A 27,760-nucleotide genomic window follows, 5' to 3' on the forward strand; every position below is an offset into this window, starting at 1 on the left:
CATGGCCTCCCTTTAAACTATACATTGAGAAGAAAGCTGTTCCCTTTTCTCCTCCATGCGCTGGCTTGCTGGGACGCTGAAGGAGAGCAGGGCCATGGGACATGTGTAAATGGGTGACTCTTTGGTATGTGTCGGGGGGGTCCATCTGTTAGTCGTAGGTTCCCCACTCACCTGACTTGGAGCTTTTCACCCTTTACAGTCCTCGTTCAGCTTGTGATCGGGACCACACATCTGTCACCTCTTGGCCGTAGTCTGTGGGCTCACAGTTGATCCAGATCTTCGTGTTGGGGTCAGAGGAGCCCCAGGCTATGGTGGCAGCTCTTCTCTTCTGCCCTGTGCTCTGCAGCGGGTCCAGAGGGGGCTCTCCCTCGCCTGGCCAGGGGAGCCATGGTGGCAGCTCCCCGGGTAGCCTGATAGGCTTCTGTACCTGTTAGTTCTTTGGTTGTTGAAATTGGCATGTGTCTTCCAGAGTGTTTCCCTTCTGGCCCAGACACATTAAACCTCCTAATGAGCCTTTGGAATTGGGTTTTGTCTTATAAACTGTTGCTGGAAATGTCTTTAACGAACCCCTAAGCTTGCAGGCAGCAGGGATGAGTCAGGGACAGGAGAAGAGGATGAGCCCTTCTATTCAGATTATCTACCCCAGACTAGAACAAGCTGCCACGGGCTTTATCTGTGGATTTTAGAGACAGCACTACCTTTAATTCCCATGAAGGCCCGTCTGAGATTGTATTGCTTGAATGGTCTTGTTCCTCCAGACTGGCATTAAAGCACATTCCCACTGAGGCTGTGGGGTTACGGTGTGCATACAATGCCATCTCTTCTCCGTGAAGTGCTCTGTTCAGCACCTTTCACAAGAATTATGTTAATTAATGTAACGTTTGTTAGTGATTTCTGTAGCAGTGTTCACAAGGGAGCGGGTGGATGCTCGTTCCTCTGGGTGGGTGGAAGAAGGAACAGAGCAGCCTTGTTGCCTACATGGATGTCTCCATTCTTCTCGTGCACAAAGAGCAAATGCACTTGTGGCTTGGGACGGGGTGGTACAGACCCTCCTTCAGCTCAAGAAGAGATGAACCTTTGTATTGCTACCACGAGCTGCTGCTTCTGGTGTGCTGCTGTTCTCTCGCAGATGAAACTCGGGGCAGAGACCCTGCCACTTGCTGTCACAAGAGCTGCCATGAAGTCCTTCAATTAGAAACGTCTCTAGACAAGCATCCCCGAGTTCTGCCTCAGGTCCCGGTTCTTCCCGCTGGTGCCAGTGGAGGGTTCCTCTTTCCCATTCAGAAGGGCCATGGGCTCCCTCTGGGCGGTGCAGGAGCTGGTGTGGATCCCAGAACTGTGTCCAATAGACACATCTTCCCTTTTGGCCATCAGCAAAGTGACCTTGCTCTCCCAAGCGAGGTCTATCTCCACTCCAAGCCAGATTTCCAGCAGGATCCGGGGGGGCTTTTCATAGCACACAGGGCCTTAGATTTGTGGAGACAGGTAGAATCTCAGACATGGAGTCCTGCTTAAAAGTCATTGCTACTTTTTGTGGATACCTTCAGAAGTGTTTCTTTTGAGGGTTTCTTGGTTTCTACTTTGAAACTCCCTCAGAGAGAACACAATGAGGCTGAAACCAGTAATTTAGAGAGGGGAGTGTCAGCAAGAGTCAAAAGTGACAGAGTGGGTTTTGATTCCTTTTCCTTTTGAAGCTGCTTCCCCTTTGATTATATCCCTCACATTATAATGTGTAGATCTGGAAAGGTGATTATTTTTTCACTTTTATAAATGGGTACGTATATATTGCAATAAACATGCTGGGATATGTATAGCACCATCTTTTGACAGCTGAGTATAATCAGAGCTATTGGACATTGTATCACATTGTGGTCTGATGAAGCAAAGTCTGAGCAGGAAGGAACGAAGATGCTCCTGTAGCAAAGAGGTAACATGTCGGTGTGCACAGGGGGATCAGGGTCCTTCCTCGATGTCCTCTCTGTCCTGTCAAGTGACAGAGACGCAACAGCAAAGTCCTGACGCCTGGTTTGCTCCTGGTTGTGGAGGGGAAGGAGGTTCTTTTTTGGTCATTCTCATGAGACAGCTGAAGCTGACACGGTAGCTCTTGGTATTGCATTAGACTTCGTTAGCTGCAGGAGAAAAAGACAGCCATGCATTTTGCAATTGCTTCAAAGCTGGTGCAGAAGAAAGGAAACATCAACAAGACCCTTGTACAAAACACACAGCCTGCGGTTCTTTGGATACAGAGTGTTTAGGGGAATATTTAAAACAAATGTTTAAAATGACACAAAGACGAACCATCGGGGAAGCAAGGTTTGCCCTCCACTTTGCCAAATACTGGGGAGGAAAGCTAAGCAACTCCAAGCTATGCTTTAGCGAAGATCCGAGCATGTTCCTAATCCCCGATGCATTTCATGTATTTAAAGGCCTTACTTGCTAAAAACATAAAAGGCTCTGTCAATTCAAGCAATATTTTTTACTTCAATTAATCATCCCAGAAAGTTGTGACTTTATTGTCTCTTTGTCTCTGTTTAGTTTGAGCAAATCCAACTTTTCTCATTGTCTCTCTGCAGATTATGAAAGGCTTTGTGGATTATAACATCAAATTAAACCGAGCCTGTTAGTGTTACTCTCAGAATATCACAGTAATGGGCTGTGCCTCAGGCAGCATTGCCCTCCCTTCCCTTTTTAAAATGTTTTGCCTGAGTCCATGTTGCTCTGAGCTGGTGTGTCTCTCCTTGCTAATAGGAAAGTGTATAAAAATCACATAATCATTAATATTGAAGAATCATTAAGGCTGATAAAAGCAGCTCAGACTGCAATGATGTTGTTTTTCATGGTCACTGCTTTTGGAAAACATGCCATACAAACATCAGCTCAGTTCTTTTTTAGAACCCACCAGTTGATCTAGTGGCAGTTTGACTCCATCTATTGCACTCTCAGAGATAGCTCCAGTTAGATGATCATTTCGCGAGCCTGCAGGAATAAATGGATTTCTAGAGGCTGTCTCTCCCGCCTTCATCCCTTTCCCACAGCCCCTGTTTTTGATGCAGACGGCATCCAAAAGCCAGCAATCTGTAGTTGAGCAGTAAAGTCTTGGTTGGGTTTTTATTAAAGCAATGATGTGCTGACTGGCTGAAAAGTGTCAAAACTGCAATCTTGTAACATCAACAAAATAAGGCAGGATGCCTTTCTTACGGGAGAGGAATGCTGAAAGCATAAATGAGCCCTGCATGAAATTGGTGGATCTGAGCACTTCTCCTCTGGGGAAAGGGTATGATGTACATCAGGCAGGGTTGCTTTTTTTTCCTTAATAAGAAAAGACCGAAGTCTTAAGGTTCATGACACATAATTCACCTTTGCCTTCCTCTCCCCTCTGCAGTAGTTCCTCAACAGTGCATCCAGCTGGGTTTTCCTCTCTTAAGCAGAACTAGAATTGAAGTAACACTGAAGGTATAACAAAAGTGCCAAGCCAATCTGAGCGTGCAATAAAAGGCTGGGTAAGCTGGGGGAATTTGGACTAGTATTTTAAAGTCCGTTAGTGAGAAGAAGGAACTGACCTGAGCCAAATAGAAATAACGTCTCAGGGAAAACCCCTGGGCATAAGCAGCGTGTGTGAGTCTTTGTGGTTACCCTGGAAAGGGAGATGATAGGGACAGAGCTGGTACAAGCAGTTTCTCCTGCAGAAACGAAACCTGAACCTCATCCAAGCGTCATTTCTGCCAAGAGACTCCAAGAGGTCTGACTGTCAGGGGGTGGGTAGGAATGTGGCTGCAGCTGAGCAGTGTGTCTGTGTGGGCCTGCACGTGCAGCTTGCTGACGGCGGTATGGAGGCAGCTTCACGCCTATGGCCCTGGTGCGTTACATCTGCGGAGGGATGACTGATGATGATTCCAAACTAGAATCTTCCACGTGAGAATTTGTCTTTGCTGATTTACCCAGGAAAGTGATGGCCTTTGTAATTAAAGCACAAAGGGTTTTGAGTCGCAGTGTGCTTCATACCCTTTGCTTTCCCATGCTAGGAATAATTTTAGGGAGCCCTAACAGAAATAAAACTCCAGCACTGAGATGTCCCAAAACCAAGGTTGTTAACATCTCTAGTTTCATTTAATCTCAACTGCTACAAGATTGTCTGTCTACACACTCTGGATAGTTTTCTTGGCATGGCATGCCAAATCATTCTGTCTCACTGGAAGCTCTCCTGTAGTCCATTTGTGTACGACAACACTTGGCATGCAATTTTTTTACATGGATGACAGGGTTGGTCCAAGTAGTTGGTTGGCATTTGCTTCATCTGCGTGTGTCCCATTGCCATCTGCTGGAGAACGGTGAGCATGCTCGCAGGGGCTGTTCTGTTAGCCAAAGGAAGGGAGCTGTCTCCAAAGTCACCTACTCTGTGTTGAAGATTCATCCAGATTAGTTTCTGGTCTCTCCGCTGCCAGATGAGGCTGCGTTTTGTATATAGGCTGGTAGTGGGAAACCCTGGGTCATGATATGGTGCAAAAGTACTTTGTGCCCCAGATACCAAACACTGCGTCGGGGCAGAATGATCAGCGTCCTGTCTGGGATGCTCTTGCATAAGAAAAGTAAAATTCTTTCACTTGGAAGAGGGTTATGCTTGTAATTGGGTAAGAAAGAGGCTGAATTTTGATTTGCAGCTGAACAAAGATAAGGGATGGAATTGCCTGACTGCTTTGGCCAAGACAAGACTGGAAAACAAGGGCAAGGCTTGCAGTCATGACTGGTGGCTTAAATTGCGGACCTAGAGCTGTTCCTTGGAGATATTCTTTCAGAAGTCTCAGGCTTTTGAAAATTAGGCCTCTACAAAGCAGCCCATTTTGGGTAGCAGAGCTCACTAGTCATGTTAGAAGTTCTCGGCCTAGACCACGGCCAGTCTGGATCCCATCCAGACATCCCCAGTATTGGGACTGGAAGCTGCTGCCTGCCCCAACTCCAGCAGATTGATTTAGAGCTAAAGATGACTGCATCAATGGGGCTTCATCACACTCTTCTGTTTGCAATGCAGGAGGCCTTCGAGGAGCTACGGTGGTAGATGCCTTAGATACTCTGTACATCATGGAACTTGAGGAGGAATTCCAAGAAGCAAAGAAGTGGGTGGAGAAGAGCTTTGACTTGAATGTGGTGAGTCAGTTACTGGGAATGCCTGTCTGTGTCACAGAAATGCTATGGGTTTGGCCAGTTATGATCACAATCTTCTCTAAGAATTGTTTGGGGAGGGGAGCTATGAAGTCCGTGGGGGAAGAAACCCTCAACTCTGATTTTATTTTTTTTTTTTAAGGCCAAAGGGACTACTGTGATGATTCACACCATCTTCTGCCTACACGTGGCACAGGGTTCCAGCCAGGGTCTGCCAGATCAGTCTCAGAGTGTCTGGCTGAAAATGAGATTCAGTCTTTAATATTTTTTGTGTTTTGGTCTGGGTTATAAAAACAGCTTTAATTATTACTCTAAGGAAGTTTTGTTCATCAAAGAACAAGTTCTGTTCCATCTCAGTTAAATGTCTGCCTGTGATAAGACAAACTTTCTTTTTACATGCTATAGATTAAGATTGAAAACACTGATCTCCTTGACTGGGCCCTTTGTTGCTTTGTCATCGCTGGAACTTGTGCAGGGGGAGCGCAGCACCTTGGCAGCGAAGTGGGAGCACATAGTGAGCCTAGTTTTGGAAGGAAGGGCGTCATATCTAAAAACGGCTGGAGATTCTCACTCTCTGTGGCCCCTGAAGCTTTCCTAGCCACTTCTTCATAGAGCTAGTATTAGACTTGCTGGGACTCCGGGTGAACACGCGCCTTGCAGTGCTGTCAAATAAAGGATGCTGTCCTTTATCTCACTTTGTGGCTGGGGACGCTTGCCATAGCTCGGACTATTGGTCTCCAAGCCAGCTCTTGTATTTCTCGTGGGAGAGCTGATGGGATCACATCAGTGGCATACGGAGAATGTTAAAACCAGAGTGCAGTTCAAACTTCTATTTTTTTAATGCCATCGTAGTTGTTTGTTGTGAAAAATGGTTCTCCCCCTGGGAACAATGCATGCAGCTGCCTTTATAGAAAAGCATCATTTGGGAGGGCATGACTGGCATTCATATATTCATAAAAGGAAGACCACATCTGATAAATTTGGTGAATGCTCTCAGTGCGTTACTGAATCGATAAACAAGGGACAGAATCAGCTGGGAGATAATTTATCTGGATTTCATAAAAGCTTTTAATCTTGGCCTGCAGAATAGATTGATCTGCAAAGACAAGAATGAATGCTATGGATTGATCGGTGGAGTCAGAAAGCACAGCAGAGGGAGAGAAGGAGGGAAATTAATTAAAAATTGGCTCTGTACAAGGAACTCTGGTAGTCCAGAAAAGCGAGGCAGGGACTCCAAGGCCCACAAGCTCTGTTTGAAACTGGGTGCTGTGATCTGTCTCATGCAATTTCAGTCATCATCTCAAGAAAGCACTTGCTCTGATTTGTAACCTGCAGGTATTTGGAAAGGGCAGGCCAGTGCAGAGGTTCGAGTGCCCCTTTGCTTTGCCCTCCTCATTGAAAGTGCTGCGTTGGTGAAAGATCTTTCTGGTTTTTGGCTTTATGCATTTGCGTGAGGGCAGGAATCATTTATGATGCAGATTCAATGGCCAGGAGCATGTATTTTTTAAATGCACATTTTGAATGCAATCGTTTTGACATTTGCTGATCATCAGCTGAGTAGGTAGAGCAAAACTTGTTCCAGGTGAGTGGTTTCTTGAGTGATTCAGTGAACCGTATCCATCTGTGTCTGCTGTCTGTGGTGATGGGGCACACGGACATCACGCAGTTTGCCCCTCTGTCAGCGTGTCCATGACAGGCACCCCATAGGCTGTGGTCCTCTCTGAGCCTGCAGACTGGGGTGAGTCCCTGAATGGCAGAAAATATCTACCTAATGCAGGAAGTGCAATACATCTATCTAACGCAGTGCCCTCTTCACAAGAAAACGGAGAAAGTGATTTTTCCATGTGGCTGTACAATTTTTTGTTTAAATAAAATATTTCAAGGGGCAAATTTTCCCCCTAAACTTAACTCACAGCTTTTTGCAAGGCACAACCCAGGACGAGGTTGGATGGATGGACAATACATCTGCCCTGATTTACGTATTGTCAGCTGGTGATAAATGGGTAGTTTGGGTATTTCTCTTCCCTTCAGGCTCCACCTGTCACTGTAGAGCAAATAAAGTGCTGTGAGATCTTAGATAAAAAGCTATGTTACACTGTGGGTGAGGACTGGGAGACTTAAGTATCTGCCTACAATCTGTTCCCCTTAGCTGCCATTTGTGCGTGCAGGCTTTGCAGTCAAGTATATCATTATGTATTTTCAGAACGGAGAAGCATCCTTGTTTGAGGTGAACATCCGCTATATTGGAGGACTGTTGGCCGCATACTACTTAACTGGAGAAGAGGTTTGTTTCAGCAGCTCTGCATGTCTCACACAGTCACCAATAATGAATTGAAAGGGTTCTCCAGCAGCTTTTCTCTGAGCATCAGATAATCTCTCCATAACAACAGGCTAAACCTATCGTTTTTATGAATATCGAAATGCTGCTAATGTTCTTTTAATTAAGTCTCGCATAATTACCTTGCATACACCGTGCATGCCTCATTTGCAAAGATCGTTTCTCCTGTGGGCAATTCTAGCAAGACATGTTTTCAGTTGGACACATTGCTCCCCAGTGAAATGCCATTTGCAGTGATCTTTGTCTTTGTACTTGTTCCTTGGTATTCTAAACATAGGCAATATTTCATCAAACATCATTCCAGATTCTCCCTCGGACTAAGGAAGGCAACTGATCAGTGGCAAGCGCTCCAAAAATCTATCTGGACAGTCTCCCTGTAGCAGTAGTTTCTAAGATAAAGTGCCCTGGGTTACAGGGAAGGAGGGTGGCAAACTGCCAGGGCAGGGTACCTCCGTGCTGCCAACTCATGTGACAAAGTGATACAGCTCCACAAAATGTCCCCTTGCCCAGTAGGTGTGGGCTAAGCATCACGGTCCCTCCTGGAGCGTGGTGGAGCAGCCCTTCAGTCCTGGCTAAAGCAGGAGGCTCTCACTTCCACTTTCCTTCTTTCTCTCCAGCCCAGCAGGGCCCAGGGCTTAATGCCATAATCTGTTTTATAATGTGACTGGACTGGAATTTTACAGCTGGCTGTAGAGAGACGAAGAGATTATTCCTTTGCCCTGGAAGTCTTAGGCAAGCAGAAACTCTGATGCAGGGAGGAGTTTTGTGAGTGAAGGAACTGGAAGACTGGCTCTTAAATGAGAGCTCAGCTCTCACACCATACACTGACCGTGACTGGGTGCCGTCCACCATAATAGGATAGGATGGCTCATCACTGCCTAGTGGCACCATTGATCCGTGGAGTCACAGGAGCAGCTCTGTTACTTTACTTGCATTTTAAATGAGTTGCAGGAATGACTTCTCTCTGTGATTTCCCTCCAGGGAAAACTCTCAAAGTCTCAGTGCCCCAACTCAGGGTCTGTCTCAGTCACAACTTCAACAGGCTTCAGATCAACAGAGCAAAAAGAAACCACATTAAACCATTAAGACTCCAGCAGTGACCTCTTGAAGTGCAGTCAGCAGTGATGCTCAGCAGCCAGGGCAGTGCCTGTCATGTTACCCAGTCAGCGCCACCAGGCTGAAAGGCAAAAATCAAGTCCTTTTCTCTTGCTTTCCCTTCTGAACCAAACCCCTATCTCCTTGTGAGTGTATCAAAGGTCTGCAAGCCCACAGGAGAGCTCAGGTTGCCTCAGTGCTGTATTTTTAGAGCAATAAATTCCTGCTTTCTGAGAACTACTCTGACAGCTTGGGCTGGTATAGGGGGGCTAGAGGTAAAAGGCTTGTGCTTTATCTTCTAAGTCACTTACAGGCTTCCCTTGATCAGGACTAATCTCTGCAGCAAAGATTAGTGCTTGTATCAGTTTGTCCCAAAATAATTGTGTATGGTGGCTTTGTGCTGCAAGCCACCATAAGCTATAATTTGATTTGAAAGCCCAAAACTGAGGCATTACAAATGGAAAAGGAGCAGCTTAGCCATGAAATCATGAATCCTTCCTGGAAAAGAGTTGCAAGTAAAAGATTGTTCGTTGGAAATCATGTTCTTTACAACAGGAGATGACACAAGCTAGGCAAACCCATGTTGTAAATCTAACAGTGCTTCACCCTGGGAAGATTTCTTTTGATTTTCATTCTGTCATTTCATCTTCCTGTGTCCTGTGCCACCCTGGAAAAAGGGAAGAATTTGTCCCCAAAGAGTACTCTTTGGCTCAGTTTTGATCACGGAAATTTGCTACTGCTCTGGCTGCTCTCATCCAGGCTGATGGTTTTGCAGGGGACTTGGGACTGCTTTAGAGTAGATTTTTATAGGACCTTCAGATAGATACCGAAGTTCAGCATGGCTTTTGGTTCAGATCTGTCGTGCAGTGGAACGAGGGCAGCAGCATACCTGAACCAGTAAATTCTTACAGTGCAGCACTTTTAGTTTTTTATAATGGCGTGTTTGGAAAAGGGGATTTGAAAGAATCCAGCGTGACTGGTATTCACAAGCAGGCCATCAAATATTTATCCTCTCTTCTTCTTTTAACAGGTGTTCAAGAGTAAAGCTCTGGAACTTGGAGAGAAACTTTTGCCAGCTTTTAACACCCCCACTGGTATCCCACGTGGCGTCATAAATCTGGGCAGGCAAGACACACGTCCTTACAAGCATGTCATTTTGTTACTGAATGTTTGTAAAAGACCAGGATTCAAGCAGGAACAGCAGCAGTTCCTCAGAGGTGCCCCCCTCTAGTGCAGATTCTTCGAGGTCATTTGTTTTGCCAACTCAAAACCAAGAGGTGCCTTGGCAGAGATTGCAGGTGACTCAAGTTAAACCCAGCTGTGTTTTATTAATTTTGGGCTATCCGCAGTTTCTTCCTCTACCTCTTGGCAGGGCTCCCTGCTGCAATAGCATTTTCCTCGCTCTCATTTTCTTTGAAAGGTTATTTGTAGTCTGCACGTAGCATGCGGTGCTCTCCGTATTTTTGCAGTGTGCCCAGCTAGATGCATGTGAATTTATCCAGGTTCCGTGTTTGGAAAAATGGGAAAGGAACTGGATGGGACTGGCTGACAGTTTTGCTGCTAGAAAGGGGGGAGTGTACAGATGCTCTAGTTTTCTCCTTGCTGCAGCACTCAGCCAGGTGTGTATCCTTCCCTTAGAGCCACATTTCATGTCAGGTAAGTGGTGTCCTCATGCTGGAGGGGAGCTTTGAGGCAGCTGAGTTAAATACCTTGCTGAAGGTCTCTCAGCAAACAGAGGCAGACGTGGAGGCTGGACTCCCAGCCTCTGATTCTTGCTAGTAGACAGTGTTCTCTGCCAACAGGGGCTCATTGGCTCGTTCTGATGCCTACAAACAAATCCCCCAGGGTAAAAGCTGCATGCCGGATGAAACAGAGACAGCAGGAAATATGGGTTAAGAAAAGCCTTTCATCCTCACCTCTTGCAAAACTGGGAGAAGCAGCCATGAAATTCATTAGTCAGTCATCTCCTAGCCCAAATCTCCTGTTTGGTTCATGTCTCTGTGAAGTGAAAGACTTTCGAATGCTTGGGTCACGCTGATCCATTGCTCAAATATCACTGTCACCCTTCAGTTGTCTTATCTGCACGTGATCCCAGTGAAAATTTGAGCCACCACCATGACTTTAATTGTCTCTTTATACAGAAGAGACATCTGCTTCCTCTGTGGCTGATAAAGATTCGGCATAGACTAACCTTTCACAGAAATGCCAAACCCTCCCCTGCCCTTTGTGAAGACAATTGAAACAGACTCTGTCTGCCTAGACATTCCCAAAATGTTTTGCTTATGACCTTGAGTAACAGCAAAGAAAATCAAAATAACACTGAGCAATCTAGAACGCATATTATTGGCTTGAGCTCTTGCTTCAGGGCCATGAAGCTGCTGTGGGGGCTCAGAGTATCCATTTAGGAGCAAGGATGAAGCAAGCTAAATCTGTAGTCCGACTACCGCAGGAACATGATGAACAGCCAAAGGCTGTAAACAGAAAAGGGAAGGTAGTTATTCCGTGTAAGGTAGTGTGTGGAAGTGGAAGCAGGGGAGAGTGAGATGATGCTGTGAGAGCACGCTGACCGAAATGTCAGGGCCAAACCAAAGCCCAGAAAAGTTTTGCAAGAAGGAATTCTCTCTTGCAAAAGGAATACTTGTGCAAGGATGTGCTAATTCCAGAGAGACCTCATCATCTGAAAAGGAGGAGAGTCTTACAACATGTGTAGGCTTTTGGTCATGGTAGCTTTGGGGGTGGGTTAAGAGTGACATTGGGAAATTTGAAACGAACAAAAACTGGCATTAAGTCAATTCTGTGTATACATTTTTGAGGACCGAAGTAGAAAGACACCCAGCCCTCCCAGCTCTTCCCATAGCCAGCTGACTTTCTCTCTTTCTATCACCTCACACCACCTTTTCCTCTTGTGTCGCCTCTCTGCTGATGTGCTTCCCTGTGGCCTTCTGTTTTCACACAGGCGCTGTATCATATCTCACACAGGCTTGTTTTCCATCCTGCTGGTCCAACTGCCACGTTGGCTGCCAGGTCCTAGAGTACATTGTCTTCTCAAGCTGCTGCTCTGTGCTCTCTGCCTGTGTGTTGCACTGTGATTTCTCTCCCAATGCCTCGTGTTCCAAGTCCCTGGCTCCTGCTGTCCTTCACACCTCCCCTAAACCCTCTGCACCTCCAGATTTTTCATCATCATCCTCTTCTGTTGTCTCTCTTGACTTGGCACCGTTTTGCTGCTTTGGATCTCTGTGAGGGAAGAAGATGATACAGGCATTTTCAGTCCATGCTTGCACTGGGTGGTGTTTAAGGAAGGCCCACTTATCTGGGGGATAAAAAGAGCTTTGGGCATTTCCTTTTGTCTTGAAGACAAAGGTCCTTTAAACTGTAATTTCCTCTGAGATGTTATAAAACAGGACAGCTGTGAAGACCCAGTTTGTCCAGTCTGTAATGCTGACAAAATGTTTTCCTGCAGGGGGGTCATTTCAGGCTGCTCTTTAACCCAGGGACACATTGCAGACGTACTTCGTTTCCTACAGACCACCTCTCCTAGAGTTTTCCTGTGGTTTGTAACCCAGGGCTTGGGTTCCCAGCTGCACAGTCCATGCAGGCAGTGCCTGGCTGCGTGTTTGGGACAGAAATTCCCGGGGGAGGGTTGTGTCAGCCACTGTGACCCCACATAGCTGCTGTCACAACAAACACGGCCCCATTCGGCTGCTTCCAAGCACTTCTCATCTGAACTAGCTCAGAAAGCAGTTTCTTTTTGTGAGATCGTATTTGTTACAACGTCCCTTCAGTGCAGTAAATAAAGAAAAAGTCATTGACTCTTTATAGATATGAGAACACGGTGGGATTGTTCCGCACGCCCATCCCAGGGCCAGCTGCTGCCAGGTTCAGCAGGTGTGTCCAACGCAGTATTAAAACCAACATTAACCTGGTCAGACTGGAGGACCTTTCTGCCTGCACAGGGAGATTTCTGCCATTAACACTCGATGCTGTTGGGGTACCCATTTTAGCTGCACACAGTGTTTTCGAATGAAAGCTGGTGATACGGCCTCCTGACAGTCTGCAGGGAAGGCTGACGGTTGGCAGTGACTGAGCAATTTGAAACAGCGTGAACATATTGCTTATCTAATGGCTCTTTTTGTCTGGGGGCGAAACAAACGGCTCTGGACCTGAAATGGTTTTCCGTACATCACATGGAGGGGAAACTTTTTTTTCCCTGCTCAGAAAGATCATTAGTTTTAGCCTCCTGTAAACAACAGAAACCTTTTTCTTCTAATAGCCAAGCTTTCAGGCGCCATCTAGTGTTACCCCCACTCCCCCATCACTGGAAACCTGTTGCCTCATCCATATCAACTGCAAACAGCGCTTGCAGAGACGTGAAAAGCAAAGCCACGCCACTTCTGAGATGGGTTAGCCAAGCTTCCCTCAGCCAGCACCTGCAGAGGCTATTTTGGGACCAAGGCTTGAGGATATAGGTCATTTTTATGTCTGTGTAGATTTCCTAGAGGCTGGAGCTGTGATCTGTAGCAGTGGGATACAAGAAGGAAATGATCGAATGTAAAAGCAACTCCAAGAGTGAGGCTGTTAGTGCTTGGAGGAGCCTCTGCCATCCCATGTCCTATGGTTAGTTTTCTTTCAGATTTAAGGGGGAAGTGATGCCCTCCTCATTCCCAGAACTGACTCCTTCCTTTGCTTCGGTGCTGATTTCTCCCTTTGCATGGATTTGGCAGGGTGAGGGGAAACAAACAGAAATTGAGAAGGGATCCCGGTACGTCAAAAGTAGGAGCGGAGGCACTTTGTATAACTGGCTTCTTGAGACAGTGTTTGCCAGCTTCTGCAGGTTTATGCTGACCCTCCTGTTCTTGCAAGGCACAAGATTCCCAGTGGCTTTTCATTAGAGTCAGGTTTGCCCAGTGCTGTCTTTTCCCTAGCGTTGATGTCGCTGTATGCTTTATCCCCCTGCACGCAAGCATACGCTGGGAATGTCAGTGTCACAAACATAAAGAGTGTGAGATCTTGTTTAAACAAGGTGGTCAGGGACAGTCTGGATTCTCCATAAAATAGCAGCCTTGCTGGACTTGTGGGACATTTGAGATGCAAGAGTTCAGCCCAAGCCACTTAGAGACACATTTTATCCCAAAATGTCTTGTGTAGGGCGGGTTCTCAGTGTTCATCCAAAGTTTGCTCTAAGCTGATCTGTTTGGGAGGGATTACTCTCCCACAAAAGCTGCAGTTTCCCAGTATGTGCAGTCTGGGTGTTTGCCCTGTCGTAAACAATCCTTTGTGAAACTATTGCACCATCCCACTAGAAATGTGAGAGAGTCCTAAAAATCTATGTATGTCCTTTACATGGCCCCTGTTGACACCTGGTGTGCACTGCATGCACATAGCGAGGGCAGGATCTGCACTGGGGCGGTGGGGGGACCTCGGGCGTTGCCTGTGTTTTCCTGGCAATGAAGGCTCCCTTCTCTCTCCTTGCAGCGGCATGAGCTGGAGTTGGGGTTGGGCGTCTGCCGGAAGCAGCATCTTAGCAGAATTTGGTACCTTGCACTTGGAATTCCTGCACCTCTCGGAGCTCTCTGGCAACCCGGTGTTTGCAGAAAAGGCAAGTACTTCCCAACTTGGTGTTTAGTCAACTGGTCTCTTCGTACTCCTGGGGTCAGTGCGGGAGCAGAGCAGCGCTGTGCTCTGCCTGCAGCAGAGAACATGGCAGCAAAGTGTTCCTTCTCCCCAGCGCCAGTAGAACTCACCAGAGGAGGAACCTTCCACTGTAGGACACGGGTTCAGAAACCCGTGCTTTGCAGGCTGCAAATGTTGCCAGGCCTCAGAGCATCCTCTGCAGCAGCTCACTGAAAAGGTCACAGAGCTCCTCTTGGAGATCCCGTCACACCAGTAGGCCTTGGAAGGCAGCTCTCCCAGTGTTTCCTTTGGCCGTTTACATTTGCCGTAGCCCCTTCGTCTGCCTCTTGGCAGACACTGGGGAGATGGGGATGTTGTTCCCAATGTCTCAGTTGTGTGAAGTTGTAGCAAAAACTTACTCAGACAAGGGCACAGCCAAAATTAAACCATCTGTTGGGTGCAGACTGCAAAGATAATTGTTAATTCTGATATCCTAATGGTAGTGCCTTGTACTTGCAGACCTTTTTTTACTTTAAGCAGCATTAAATGTTATGCTCCAGCCAGCAAGATTTCTGCTGAGGTTTCTTCTGTAGGAAAGGCCTGACAGTTGACATATTGGATTCCTTTTGTGTAACTTGTAACTGAAAATCTATTAATATTATACATTACCTTGAGCTTTTTTTTTCCACAAGTGATCTTGTAGTGCATGTGAGAGCAACTTAATAAATATGCTGTTGGATACCAGCAAGTCATTAGCTTTTGCTGCACGTCCCTGAGGAACCAGCTTTGAGGGAGACAAATTGTTCCAGTTAGAATCCAGACTGCCCCCATGAGCCCAAAGGAAATGGGGCCTGACCAGAGTCCCACAGTGGGGTGAAAACAGACAGTGGTTCTGGGATTGCCAGTGATAAGCTCAAAATGGTATTTTTCCAGGATATTTGCAGTGCAGGTCTGTCAGTTATGAAACAAGAAGAGAGTTTGCAGAAGAGACAGGAGGAAAGAGAAAGAAGAAGCTAGGAGAGCAAAATGGAGAATAGGATGGAGTGTATGGCAAGCAATAAGGGGTGGTGAGCAGGAGGGAAAAGCAGAAGGTGAAGGGAAACTAGAAACCCAGGAAGCTGTAGGGAAGATAAAGACAGACTGCTGATTTGAAATAAAGGAGACAAGCTAAAGATTCCTTAGGACAGTGATAATAAGAAATTGCTCAGAGGAGAGGGGGAGCTGAGAAAAGACCAGCAAAGGGAACAGTGGCATGGAAAGAAAATGTGTGTGAAGGAAGTGAAGGAGGTGGAAAGAGAGATGAGCACTGAAAACACAAGGGCAAGAAGACGCACCGTTAAAAGCTAGAATTGCGTCCATATGCCAGGTTCAAGCTGTGGCGTTTTGAGCCAGGATCAAGCCTGTGTCCCCAGCCCAACACGTTTCCCTCTTTTGCTCCTAAGCCCATAGAGGGATAAGGGCAGAACCTTTCTCAAGGACTCTCCTGAGCCGAGCGTGCCTGGTGTGTGCCACAGAAAATTTACTGCATTCGTCCTAACACCCTCTGAGAGAAAAAATGTAGGATGATGTGGGCTCAAACAGCCAGTCCTGTGGGAAATTACTTCAGAGGAACAGATCAACTCATTAACTTGCAGCTTGGGACTTGTGTGATTTTAGCAAGAATAAAGTCCATCTGTGTCTTTTATTCAAACATGTCATTAATATGCCATGCTACTAAACTTCAGTAAATATTATCCAGCCTGACGACTTACTTGGAAGCATCGACTTAAGTCTGTAGCCAGCTTTTGGCGTACAAATTGTCTAATTTTATAAAAGGTTTAGAGTGTATTAGCTGCTCTGTAGGTTATAATAGAATATTTATGCTGCATACCATTTAATTTTGTCCCTTATGGGAAAGGCCTATTGGATTTAATGGGGGTGAAACCAAGGGAGGTTTTAGAAAATAAGTACGTCTGTTCTAGCATATTAAAGGAGCTGTCTGTTGTTGAAATTAAAGGCCCCAACTCGTCATGTTAAGTGACCACACGATGAATTTAAGTACTGTGTGAGTCACTCATCCCTGCCACTCCTTTCCCTCTGGATCATGGAAAAAATCACTCTCCGCGTCTCATACGTTTCCACCCGGATTCCAAATCCTCAGGACTGCTTCTGGACCACTGTTAGCAAACTGCTTCCACTGCTTGCTGAACTGCGGCCTTGCAGGGTTTTTAGAATAATTTCTAAAATCCCACAGCGCTGGATAAAGATTGTGCTGAGGAGTCCAGCAGGAAAGCTTCTCCATCACAGCCCTCTCACCGTGGAGCCGTGTCACTGGGTTCTGCTTGCATGATGATTCCCAGCATTACAGACTGCCGTGCTTGTTCAGCCAGGGATCAGCACTGACGAATTACAGAGCTCTCAGTGACAGTGCAAAACCGTCGGCTTTTTCAGCAGAGAAATAACATAGTTCTTGTCTCTCATCTCTCCTAGGTGATGAACATCCGCAAAGTCCTGAACAGAGTTGAGAAGCCGCAGGGCCTTTATCCCAACTTTCTCAGCCCGGTGACAGGGAACTGGGTGCAGCGTAGGTATCACTCTGCATTCACAGTCCTGCCTGGAGCATTTCCGTCTTTCCATTATTTTTAGGAAGCAATAGCAACTGTCAGAGCAGCAAGCCAAGGCAGTGTCATGTCAGGCAGCCTGTTATACATGTGATTAGATAATGCAACCCGATTTGTAAGATGCAATATAGTAATTGTACACTTATTCCATCAGCCTTGTTTCCAGCTGAGTGTCTCACCTCCAGAGAGAATTAGAGCCTCTCTTGCAGAGGGGAGGATAATGGTACATGGTTCATCACACAGATATTAGAAATCAGTACATCTCTTTAAGACCTCATCCTGCAGTCATCACACAGCCCACAGATCTACTTGGGAGTTGCACGTGAAGGCTGTGAGCAGAAGCGTTATGAGATTTGCTTCCTGAGGGTGGTGCAGCAAGTAAGGAACCACCTGGAGAGGCAGAGGGCTTACAGAGTCTCAGATCCCCCTAGGATCTAGGGCTGCGGTCTCTTGTGTGCATTTGTGTACCTGTCACCATGGTGCCTACGCACAGCGCAACTTTGTGCAAGGGGGGGTGAGACAAGTACGTGTTCTTTTTTCTTGTTGGGAACCCAGCACTACGCAGCACCGAAGACGTGGGCAATAAATAGATACTGCTCTGATATAAAAGAGAAGCAATAACCAGGAAAGGGCTTGAAAAGAGCAAGGAAATATTAGAAGCAGTGTACCCAGGGAAAGATTATTTACTTTCCTGCTTTACGCACACAGCCCCTTCCTTACCTGGAGAAGAGACGTACCCCTCTTTTTGAGCCACCAAAGGGCAGAAGCTTGCCTTCTGCTAGGAACATGAGAGGCTACTTCTGCCGCTGTGCCCCAGATCTCTGGCCTCAACTTTCCTCTCTGTTAAGGACTGGCAAGGGAGGGTTGGCAGATTTTGTGTTTCTCTGTCAAAGGAAAGAAAAGTCTTTTTTTACACAAGCTGTTTTTAACCTGTCAGTGGATTACATTTATATTGTTTAAGCGGTTTTCTTTGAGTCATTGCATTACCTGGTGTCCCTGTGTCTCGTTGCACTGTTTGCTCTGCTAGTTCGCTCCAGACCTTTCTAACTACTGCATTAATAGCTCTGATTGTAACTGGCGGGCAGCTGCGTGGCTGCCATCATCTGAGACAGGGAGCGAGCCCTAGCTGGGAGCGATCCCTGACCTTTAACTGCCACATCAGCACCTCTAATGGCAATTGCCAGAGCTTGGCTTGAAAGGTGTCCCAACAAAGCATCTTGGATGGTTGCAGTTGTCCCATTAAACCAGAGCTGTCCTTTGGTGCCATGAGGAAAGAAAATAGGCTTCTGTGTTTTTCCCATTAATTGATCTTCAGAGTTATCCAATCTCTTTGTAAGCAGTTTGGCTTCCCTTCCACATTTGTCTCTGCAGAGTTGTTGCGATATGTTCCACTTGAAAAGCTAATCTCCCATCCCCTACTGCACCCCTGAGATGCCATTTTCTTTAGGTTATTCTCAACTGGCAGCCACACTGCACATTTTCCCAGACACAAGCATTAATTCTGCCTATTCATTGGTGCTGAGAGGAGAAGTGGTGCCTGTCTGTTGCTGTAACTGATTGTTACAGAATCTTTGGGAAACCGAAGAGCTGTGCTCTTAATTCAGATGGTTAAAATACTCAGCTTGATACTCAGTATTCATCTCTTCTGCCACTAATTTAATTCTATTTATGTCTGCAAATTTTACTTCATTGTACTGACCTGCTCCCACCCCTTGCTGACATGTAGAGGGGCCTGTTGCTGGTTCTTGCAGCTCATTAAAAGTAGCCTCTGATTACTCGTTCTGGGATAGGCTGATTTATGCAAAAGGACTAGAGGTAACCTCTCTCCTAGACTGCCGTGTCAAGAGAGCAACTCATGGCATGGGCTGTTTGTGGCAGTTGCTCATAATGTGACCTTGTGGTCAGAATCCATATTCCAGTGGGGGAAAAGGCTCATCAGCCTCTTCTGCATCTCCAGTATTACTGGTGAGAAATAGATTAGGACCAAAGCAGGGAGGCAGCTGCAGCCTGCCACAGAGATGTTCCCTGTAGGTGCCAAGCTCTCATTTTCTCTCGTCATTAAAGCTCTTTGCGGGAAGCTGTTTTTCTTGGAATTGCTGTGATTTTCTTAAAAGGTGTATCTTTGACCTGGCTGAATGAGCAGATCTTCTAAATGAAGAGGCAGTGCTGTACCTCTTCTGAGTGCAGTTGTTACCTTTAGAAAATTAAAGCATGGTCCCCTGCTGAAATAAGAGATTTGTTTATGCAAAGTGCCTAGGAGGCAAACGCTGGCAAAGCTGATGCCATATGGAAAGCAATTATGTACCAGAGCTCCTGCTTTGGTGATTTTATGAATGACACACTTAGGATCACAGAGCTTCTCTTTAAAGACAGGCTGTGCAGCCGGTGTTTGCAAATAGTCTGTCCTCTTTTTTTTTTTTTTGAATTCATGCGTCTAATCTCATTGTTTTGCTATGGATTATTCCATGGATCATTGGGCACACTGTATCAGGGATATTTGCTCTTCAGGTCAGGAAAATGCATGGCTGTTGATCTCTTCCGTTGGTAGGATTTAGCATTTAGAATAAGCCTCGGGACTTTATGTATGTATAGTGAAAGGAAAAACCAAAATCTGAACAGCTAACTCCGAAAACCCTGCTCATCTGTTTACATTTAAAATGAGGATGCGTGCAGACACAGAGGTGGACACTGTTAATTAACAGGGATGGTTCAGTCCGCGGTGGGTCATTGGTCTTGTTCGTCTGAAAAGGGGAGTACTTGGCTGCTTGAAAGAATGAATGCTGCTTTTCCCCCTGTGGTATAGTTGAAAGATATAAATCCATCCAGGAGTTCCCCCCCAGGCAGAAACCTGCAGCTGTCATGCCCATTTCACAGTGCAATTCTTTAGCATCCTCCTCTCCAGTAAGGTCAGAGCATTGTGTACTCTGAACAGATAGCCTTGAAAATCCGATTTCTGCAGAAGAAAATATTCAGTGCACATCCTTGTACCTGACTTTATCATTTTAATACGCCAACAACCCCAGCCTTCCCCAGGCCACAGAGTCCTGCCATGAGGCAGGAATACAAATGGCACGATGGAGAGGTCCCTACAGCAGCCCCTTGCTGGCACCTCTGTGTGATCCAACATGCGTCCTCCCTTTCCTGAGGCAGGGAGGCAGCACCCAGTGGCTTCTTGTAGGTAGAGATCTGTCAATACCTGCCATTGCTTTTGGTTTATGAGGCTGGGATTTATGATGATTGCTTCATAAACAGGAAGCATCTTCAAGTTGCAGTATAAATAACTGTTGCAAAATAAGACCTCTGAATAGTTTTGGTAAGGGATACTAATGCTTTTTAAAATGACAGAACATTTTTCTCCTGATTGCACTTTCCACCTTTCTTCCTTTTTGAAAAAGAAATGCTGCAAGCTCTCCCCAGGAACCTGGAAAGAGAGAGGAGAGAACAAGGGCATTAAATAGGACATGGTTGTTTGCTCTTTGTAAAGCAACTGCTCATTGTATATCATGAACCTGAAGTTCTTTTCTGGCTCTCCCACTACAGACCATGTCTCCATTGGGGGGCTTGGGGACAGCTTTTATGAGTATCTCATCAAATCTTGGCTGATGTCAGACAAGAAAGACTCTGAAGCTAAAAAGATGTACGACGATGCGCTAGAGGTAAGGAGCAGGTTGCTGCTCTGTATTTTTTGTGTGGGGCATTGTTCATCAGAATGTTTCAGGCAAAAATGTCTTAGATTTTTGGGTTTCCTTGGTTTTCGCTCCTGTCCACTAAGTATCTTGAAATACTTAGTAAGTAAGTTATACTTACTGTCCACTAAGTATCTTAAAATCCTGATTTTCATCTCTTTAGGCAATAGAAAAGCATTTGGTCAAAAAGTCTGCTGGAGGATTGACCTACATTGCTGAATGGAGGGGTGGCATCTTGGATCACAAAATGGGCCACTTGGCTTGCTTCTCTGGGGGCATGATAGCGCTTGGAGCTGAACACGCTGGAGAAGAGAGGAAACAACATTATATGGACCTTGCTGCAGAAATAACAAACACGTGTCACGAGTCTTATGCACGCTCAGGTAAACCTGTGGGCTGCCTAGAAAATGTTAGTAAGGGGTAGCATTAGGAGACTCGGCTTTTGTGTGGCAGAGGTTTGCAGTAGGGTGTTTTGTGCATCTACATCCCGGTGTATGATTTTTGTTTGTCTTTTCTGGGCTATCTAGAAGAGAAAGCAATACATTTTAGACAGCGGACAGCTGGAGCAGAGGGACGGGCAGATGTCAGCTCCTGTGGCAGAGTTGGGAAATGAACCCAGAGCTGAATACCCAGTCCTGCCTCCCGCTCCCAGAACTAGCCTTCTCCCAGTAAGGCTGTAGTTTAAGTCAGTCCTTCCACATCCCTTTGCAGACAAGAAGGGGAGATTAACAGTGATTAATTGTAGGATGTCCCACTATAGGAAGCAGAGCAGCTGAGAAGCCCAACAGGAGAGTGTTGGAGACCTGCAGCTGCTGGTAGGAGCCAAAAAAATGAAGTTACTCAGGCTCTCTCGGCTCCTCAGCAGAGGCTGGCTAAGTCTTTCTATTTCACAAGTCCAGTAAAATTTGTTTCACCACCCAGTGTGCTTATCAGTGCTTTGAGAGAGCAGTGACTGGTGATGAATGAGAGACTGGGTTAGTTCTCTGCCTGCAGAGCTTTCAGCACGATAAGTTTGTGTTGGACTCTGCTCCTTTCTTTGTAGGCATGTCTGTTGCTCTTCTGAGATTGCAGGCAGCGAAGCAGCAGTCTGCTTTCCGGGACCTTGTCAAGCACAGGTCTGTCTGCACTGTTCCCAAAGATTTTTTTCACACCTTCACCACATCAGCAAGCCCATATTGGCAGCTGGTGTCCAGCATGTTTGCCCAATAAACTTCAAGCTAACTTGAAATGATATTTGCAAATAACTCTTCCCCCCCCTACCCCAGCACTTACAGAACTAAAACAAGCCACCCGTACTAATAACCCTCTGGTTCTGAATGCCTGGAGCCAATTTTCACCTTCAGCAGTATCCATCAGCATAGAAAGGACAATAGCAAGCCTGCCCACACTGGTTATGGTGCTGTCATTTCAGCAAGCTCATTGTTTTGCAGAGGATGTCTGTGCACGTCACGCTGGCTCTCAGCAAATAGTCCAGGCCGCGAACACTGTTAGATCCCCACGCAGACAGGAGGGCCCAGGGAAAGTGTGCAAAATATTTAGCGAAATAAAATGACTCCCTGAAATACAGCCTTGTGGTAGACACATGGGTGCAGCAAGAGAAACCTTGTTGCATGATCATGAACAACCTCTATGCTCAGTTTCCCTGGTTTTTGACTAGGAAGAGGGTTGGTGTTGAAAGCAGGGGTCCGAGTGCTAGCTAATGCTTGCAAGAGATTGAGATTCTCATGGAAGGGACACTCAAAAAGACCAAGGTGCTCTTAATGTTTTATTTATAAAATACCAGTGAAATTGATGAAGCCTTCCTCACCATCCTGATGTTTTCTTTTCAAAGAGGCTGCTAGTGGACCAGGAGGAAAGGCAGAAGTGATTGAAGGCCCCAGGTACCACTTCTTACAGCCTCCCTGCCGTAGTGCAGGGGAAATGGCTGGGTCTGGTGGACTGAGAACTGTGAAACAAGCCCCTGCCTGGGAGCAGCGTATCAATATCTCTGTTACAGCCGGGTCAGCTGCATGGCTGGATTTTCCTTTGAATGTGTTTTCTCTTTGAGGCTTTACAACAGGATCTGTCTCTCTGTTCTTTCTCACCTGGGTTCTGAGCTTGTCTTCAATGCCAAACTCTGCTCTCAGGGTCAGGGGCAGCGCAATTCCTAGGAGCAAACAGCAGCCCAGCAAAAGTGCTAGGACATGAGGGAGATTTGTACCTGCCCTCTCCATGCTCAAATCTGGTCCAAGTTTCTGTTGGTTGTATCCACCCTCAGGAAGACTTTATCCTCACCTAGATAGTACCCAGACATACCACAGAATAAGCAACAGCCGGAGCGGCAGCGGGCACAGCTCGTGCGTTCTGCGGAGTTGCCCCTGTTTTGACATCAGCTGTGAGGTTGTTGTGACACACAGACATGACTGATCTGCTCATCTGACCTCCTGCAAGCCTTAGTTAAACGTTGGCAGCCTGAGCAGCATAAAAGCACCTGGACGGTCTGTTTACTTGCTTTCTCGTCAAATTGACCATTGCATGTGTGTGATTTTGTCTAGATACCAAGCTTGGCCCCGAAGCCTTTCGCTTTGATGCTGGAAGTGAAGCCATGGCAACCAGACTCAGCGAGCGCTACTACATCCTACGCCCAGAAGTGGTAGAAAGCTACATGTACATGTGGCGGCTGACACACGACCCCAAGTACAGGCAGTGGGGCTGGGAGGTTGTGAAGGTATGGTTGGAAAGGTCACAATAATAACTCTTACAGGCTGCTGGATTCTTACAAAAATCTTTCCTTCAGTTAATAAAAAGAGCAGAAATTATCTACATTATGTTAGACACTAAGACACATTAGCAAAGGGGCAGGAATACACAGAATAGCTCAATTTAGTGCGGTGTCTCTGTTGATCATTTTGACTGTTTTTCTTCTACCTTTTGGGCTATGCTAAAATCAATCAGTCAGTCAAAACAGTGGAGGTTTATGGAGACGAGTGCTGCAGACAGCAAAACCTGCTATTAACGTAACAGCCCTCTGCAAAAAGGAGTCAGCCTTCTATTTGAAATGTCTGGACTGCTCAGAACCACTGGTTCATAGCTCGTCAGGGAAAATCAGCGAACCTGCCTTTGCCCTTTGTCTTGTCTTCTTCCCACAAAGACCTCCCAGCCAGAAAGTCCCTCACCTCTTTGTAGCTCATGCAGTAGCCTGTTGGCTGCCATCCCACATCCTAGCAGGGGCTGCGTTTCAGTGGCAGAACTGTCATTTGTCTGCTGCCCTGCAAAAGAGGCTCTGCAAACAGCCAGAGTTGCCACTTGAGATCTGGTTTTGCTGTGTGTGTAACGTCAAGGTCAATCAATCAACTAACTTAGGCGGTTTATGTTTCTCTTGCTATTTCCTTAGAACCAGCTTTATTCCCAGAGTCTGGAGTAATCACCATGCTCTTCAGTAAGAGACAGAGGCTACTATAAACCTGGAATTAGATTTGTAAAGCTGACTTGTAATGCAGCTGATGATGATTAATGAGTTACTCCGTGCTATTGTGTGTTACTGAGATTTCTTTTCTTTTCTCAGGCCCTGGAAAAACATTGTAGAGTAGAAGCTGGTTTTTCTGGCATCCGAGACGTTTACACCACAACCCCAACCCATGACAACATGCAACAGAGTTTTTTCCTCGCAGAGACTCTGAAGTAAGTCTAGTATCACAGAGGCCTTTCAGAGTACCGTAATTCCTGCAGCATCAACACTCTTGTCTGCTTAATAAGTCTCTAATAATAAGGGGGAAGTCTTGTCCTCTGTGGGAAAAACCGGGCAAGGCTATGGCTGCTGCAAAAGCTTTGGTAGTTTCCTCCTGCAGCACCAGTGCTGTCATTGGCATTCTCGAGGTTTCTGCTCATGTGCTGGATTTAAAGGACTCTTCCTGTCACTTAGAGCTGCTCTAAGTGGGAGGCTCTGACTGCTGAGCTCCCTTGAATTTAGCTCTGATGGTTTAAGAGACAGCTGTCTCCTCTGCCAGGTTAATGTCCTGCATACAGAGGAGGCGTGACTGTGGCCTGAATTTGCTGCCCCTTGCTGCAGATCTGCCTTTGCTTGTGGCATGAGCTGATGTTTGTGGGGTGGCCGGGCGCAGATGTGCATCCCGTTTTGCTGCCTTTGCCCCAGGGGTGGTAGTTTCCAGCAGGAGAGTGAGGCGGGGAGTCGGGAAATGTGTCACCGTAAACCGTGGCAGCTGAGGCCAATGGCAGCCCCCATCACAGTCCAGCTGACGGTGTTTGCTCGTGCGTGCTTGGAGCCCCACTTGAATTTCCTTTAATCTCCCTTTGTGTCCATCTTCTTCCCACCCACCCTCGCCTTATGGCTCCAGGTACCTCTATCTTCTGTTCTGTGAAGATGACGTGCTGTCCCTGGACGACTGGGTGTTCAACACAGAGGCTCACCCCCTGCCAATCAACCACACGAACTTTAAAGCAAGCACGCAGTAGTGAGGCCGTTGCCCAGCGCCCTGCTGCTGCAGCGTCAGCGGGTTGCTGCATTTCCTTTCCATTAAAGGAATTCGCGTTGTTCCTAAAATGGTATTTTGGGGCACTAGTCCAATTCCGGACAGTATTATATTGGGGAGATGAAACCATGACATAAGCACCTTCTTTTCCTCTGTGAGGAGCTTTATTAGCCTGATAATGAGATGTTTATTCTGGGCCATATTGTACACAGTTCATAGACATTCCTTTATACAGAGAATTTATATGAAATCCACTGACTTTGCTTTATAGTGGCCAAAGGACCGGAAGTTTGCCATAAAATAGACTTCACACACACACATCCTCCTTTCGTTTTTCTGTTTCATTTTTGCCTTTTATATACTCTTGGATTTATCACCTTTCTAATTAACAGTTTTCAATATACAGTGCTTTCTAGATGGTAGGCTTTCCAGGCTCTTTAGGGAGAACAGGGTAGGAGAAGGAGGAAGGGGAGTTGCCCTTTATGTGAATAGAGAGCAGTGGAGTGCCTGGAGCCCTGCCTGGGGGTGGATGAGGAGCTAAGAGCTTATGGGTTAGGCCTAAAGAGAGGACAGGTAAAGGTGACATTATAGTGGCTGTCTGCTATAGGCCACCTGACCAGGAAGAAGAGGAAGATCGGGTCCTCTACAGACAGATAGGAGCAGCCTCAGGTTTGAATTTGCAGGCCCTGGTCCTCATGGGGGACTTCAGCCACCCTGATATCTGCTGCAGGGACAGCGCAGCAGGACGTAAGCAATGCAGGAGGTTCCTTGACTGGATTGATGATAACTTCCTCCTCCAAGTGACAGAGGAGCCAACAAAGAGAAGTGCTTTGCTGGACCTCATACTTTGCCAAGAAGGGGCTTGTTGGGAGTGTGAAGATCCAAGGCAGCTTTGGCTGCAGTGACCATGAGATTGTGGCGTTCAGGATCCTGAGGGCAGGAAGGAGGGTGAAAAGCAAGCTCACAACCCTGGCCTTCAGGAGAGCAGACTTTGGTCTCTTCAAAGATCTGCTTGGAAGAGTCCTGTGGGATAAGATCCTGGAGGGAAGAGGGGCCTGAGAAAGCCAGTTAATATTCAAGAATCATGTCATCCAAGCTCAAGAAGTTCCATTCCAATGAGCAGAAAGTCAGTCAAAAATGCCAGGAGGCCTGTGTGGATGGAGAGCTCCTAGCCAAGCTCAAACACAAAAAGGGTGGAAACAAAGATGGGTAAGCTGGGAGGACTACAGAAACATTGTCTGAGCATCCAGGGCTGACATTAGGAAAGGTAAAGCCCAAATGGAATTGAATTCATCCAGGAACATCAAAGACAACAAGAAGGGCTTCTATTAGAACATAGGCAACAAAAGGAAGACTAGAAAATGTGGGCCCACTGCTCAACAAGACAGGGGACCTGGTTACACAGGACATGGAAAAGGTTGAAATACCAAATATTTCCTTTGCCTCAGTCTTTACTAGCAAGACTAGCCTTCAGGAATCCCAGGTTCCAGAGACCAGGGGGAAAGGCTGGAGCAAGGAAGATGTACCCTTGGTGGAAGAGGATCAAGTCAGGGAATACTTCAGCAAACTGGACGTAGATAAGTCCACGGGCCCTGGCCAGTAACTAGCAGAGTACCCCAGGGGCCAGTACTGAGTCCAGTCCTGTTTAATGTCTTCATTAACGATCTCTCAGCAAGTTTGCTGATGACACAAAACTAGGAGGGGTGCCTGATGCACCAGAGCATGGTGCTGCCATCCAGAGGGACCTCGACAGGCTGGAGAAGTGGGCTGCTAAGAACCTAGTGAAGTTCAGCAAGCAGAATTGTGAAGTCCTGCGCCTGGGAAGGAACAAGCCCGCGCACCAGTATGTGCTGGGGCACCTGGCTGGAAAGCAGCTTGGCAGAAAAGGACCTGGGGGTCCTGTGGACACCAAATGGACCATGAGCCAGCAATGGGCCCTTGCTGCAAAGGCAGCTCGTGGTATCCTGGGCTGCCTTAGACAAAGTATTGCCAGCAGGGCGAGGGAGGTGATCCTTCTCCTCTACTCAGCGCTGGTGAGGCCACACCTGGAGCACTGTGTCCAGTTCTGGGCTCCCCAGTACAGGAGAGACATAGACATACTGGAGAGAGTCCAACAAAAGGCCACAAAGATCATTAAGGGACTGGAACATCTCTCCTGTGACGAAAGGCTGAGAGAGCTGGGACTCTGGAGAAGAGAAGGCTCAGGTATTTATACACATCAAATATATAAGTGTATATAAATATATTAATGTATATAAATACCTGAAGGGAGGGTGCAAAGAGGACAGAGCCAGGCTCTTTCCAGTGGTGCCCAGTGACAGGACCAGAGACACTGAGCACAAACTGAAACACAGGAGGGTCCCTCTGAACACGAGGAAACACTTCTTTACCCTGAGGGTGACCGAGCACTGGCACAGGTTGTCCAGCGAGGCCGTGGAGTCTCCGTCCTTGGAAATACTCAAAAGCCGCCTGGGCAGCCGGCTCTGGGTGGCCCTGCTTGTGCAGCGGGGTTGGTCCACTTGATCTCCAGCCTCAACCATCCCGTGATTCTGTGATTCTGTGGTGTCAAAACTGTAACTAAATCAAAACCTGTCTGCAAAATTCTTGATCCTAATGTATTTTTATATACTTCTTCTGTGCTCTTAAAACACATGTACCACACATCACATCTCATTTAACTTTCCTTTATCGTTTTTGTGTTTTTCTACTTTTATTTGGAACTAAATGTTATGAGTCACTTGTAATAATTTCACTGCTGTAATAGTCAAATCTGTGAAACAGAATAAAAGTCTTGTAAAATAAAAA

General features: G+C 46.6%; 1 protein-coding gene across 1 annotated transcript in view; it reads left to right on the forward strand.

The window, feature by feature from the left end:
• The window catches only part of MAN1C1 (mannosidase alpha class 1C member 1), a 68,740-nt gene extending 40,980 nt beyond the window's left edge, over positions 1-27,760 (forward strand). Inside the window, exons 4-13 of the mRNA XM_074562811.1 lie at positions 5,027-5,142; positions 7,361-7,441; positions 9,621-9,715; positions 14,063-14,186; positions 16,670-16,763; positions 20,341-20,456; positions 20,650-20,869; positions 23,021-23,193; positions 24,031-24,146; positions 24,821-27,760. Coding sequence (XP_074418912.1) covers positions 5,027-5,142; positions 7,361-7,441; positions 9,621-9,715; positions 14,063-14,186; positions 16,670-16,763; positions 20,341-20,456; positions 20,650-20,869; positions 23,021-23,193; positions 24,031-24,146; positions 24,821-24,938 — 1,253 coding nt within the window. The 3' untranslated portion in view covers positions 24,939-27,760. The remainder of the gene's footprint in view (positions 1-5,026; positions 5,143-7,360; positions 7,442-9,620; positions 9,716-14,062; positions 14,187-16,669; positions 16,764-20,340; positions 20,457-20,649; positions 20,870-23,020; positions 23,194-24,030; positions 24,147-24,820) is intronic.

The sequence above is a fragment of the Larus michahellis genome, chromosome 19 (assembly GCF_964199755.1).
Source record: "Larus michahellis chromosome 19, bLarMic1.1, whole genome shotgun sequence".
NCBI lineage: Eukaryota > Metazoa > Chordata > Aves > Charadriiformes > Laridae > Larus > Larus michahellis.